At 59.0% G+C, this 1,147-nt stretch overlaps 1 protein-coding gene across 1 annotated transcript; it reads right to left on the bottom strand.

Annotated features, from left to right (window-relative positions):
• Window positions 1-6: 6 nt before the first annotated feature.
• LOC102251338 (pyridoxal phosphate phosphatase) lies at window positions 7-1,103 on the bottom strand. Its single transcript, XM_014544686.1, has one exon. It carries the CDS (start codon window positions 1,021-1,023, stop codon window positions 616-618), a length of 408 nt encoding a protein of 135 aa, XP_014400172.1. The 5' UTR covers window positions 1,024-1,103; the 3' UTR covers window positions 7-615.
• Window positions 1,104-1,147: the final 44 nt, after the last annotated feature.

Below are 1,147 nucleotides of genomic sequence, written 5' to 3'. Positions count from 1 at the left end.
GCGTGTCATAGGTTCGCCATCACTGGTCTAGGATATGAGAGGCCCGTTATCATTTAGCCTTATGATCGGTCCAGTCAGGCTCCAGGACATCACAGGGTCATTGTTACCTAGGCTCCCAACTGGCCAACTCAGGACCCAACATCAATGAAGCACTATGACTTAGCCTTCTGATTGGTCCATTCAGGGCTCGGGACAATACGATTTATGGTTACCTAGACCTCTGATTGGTCAACAGGAACCCAAAGCCAGGACATGGGGAGCAGGTAGAGCTCTGGAGGCCCCAGGGAGAGGTGAGGAGGTTAAGAGCTCAGGGTTGGGGGAAATCTTCAGTGGCCATCGGGGCCCAGATTTCAACAAGGGGAAGTCACAGGAAATAAGGCCACCTTGGCTGGGTCATGCCAGGGCAAACCAGTGCGGCAAGGGCAGCAGCCAAGTGAGCTCAGCCACCCCTGGGGGTACAAGGGTCCTAAAATCTTCCCTGGGTCCCAGCCCTACCAGGGTGTGGAAACTGGGGCCGGAGAGCCAGTGGCAATTAATGCAGCTCCTGGCCCGTCACCTCCATCTATGGGGTCAGGGTAGGGCAGGGGTGGGGCTGCGGTTACAGATCAGGTGGGCTCAGTCCTCCAGCCCATCCATTAAGTCTGCGATGCTCTCCACATAGTAATGGGGCACCAGGTCATGCTGGCTGGCCGCCAGGTAGGCCTGGGCCTCCTCCAGGCGAGAGACGCCCGTGAGCGTGAGCACGGTGGTCATGCCACAGCGGTGGCCGAAGAGGATGTCGGTCTCCAGGCGGTCGCCCACCATGAGCATGCGGGCAGGGTCCAGGCTGAAGTGCTCCGTGATGCACTCGAACATGTAAGGGCTGGGCTTGCCCACCACCAGGGCCTGGCGTCCCGAGGCGGTCTCCACTGCAGCAGCCAGGCTCCCAGTGCCTGCAAGGAGACGAACTCGGTCAGTGTGGGGAGGCTGCCGGGAAGGAATCCAGGGCCTGGAACCGGAATCCGCAGGGAGGCCACTTGGCATGGGGGCACAATTAGGCACTGGAGCCCTGGTGAGGTGCTCAGTTGCTTAGAGTGTCGTCCTGATACGCCAAGGTTGCAGGTTCGATTTCTGGTCAGGGCATGTACAAGAATCAACCAATGAATGC

The sequence above is a fragment of the Myotis brandtii genome, unplaced genomic scaffold (genome assembly GCF_000412655.1).
Source record: "Myotis brandtii unplaced genomic scaffold, ASM41265v1 C42178414, whole genome shotgun sequence".
Lineage (NCBI taxonomy): Eukaryota > Metazoa > Chordata > Mammalia > Chiroptera > Vespertilionidae > Myotis > Myotis brandtii.
The sequence above is the reverse complement of the archived record's forward strand: the minus strand, read 5'-3'. Positions and strand labels throughout refer to the sequence as shown.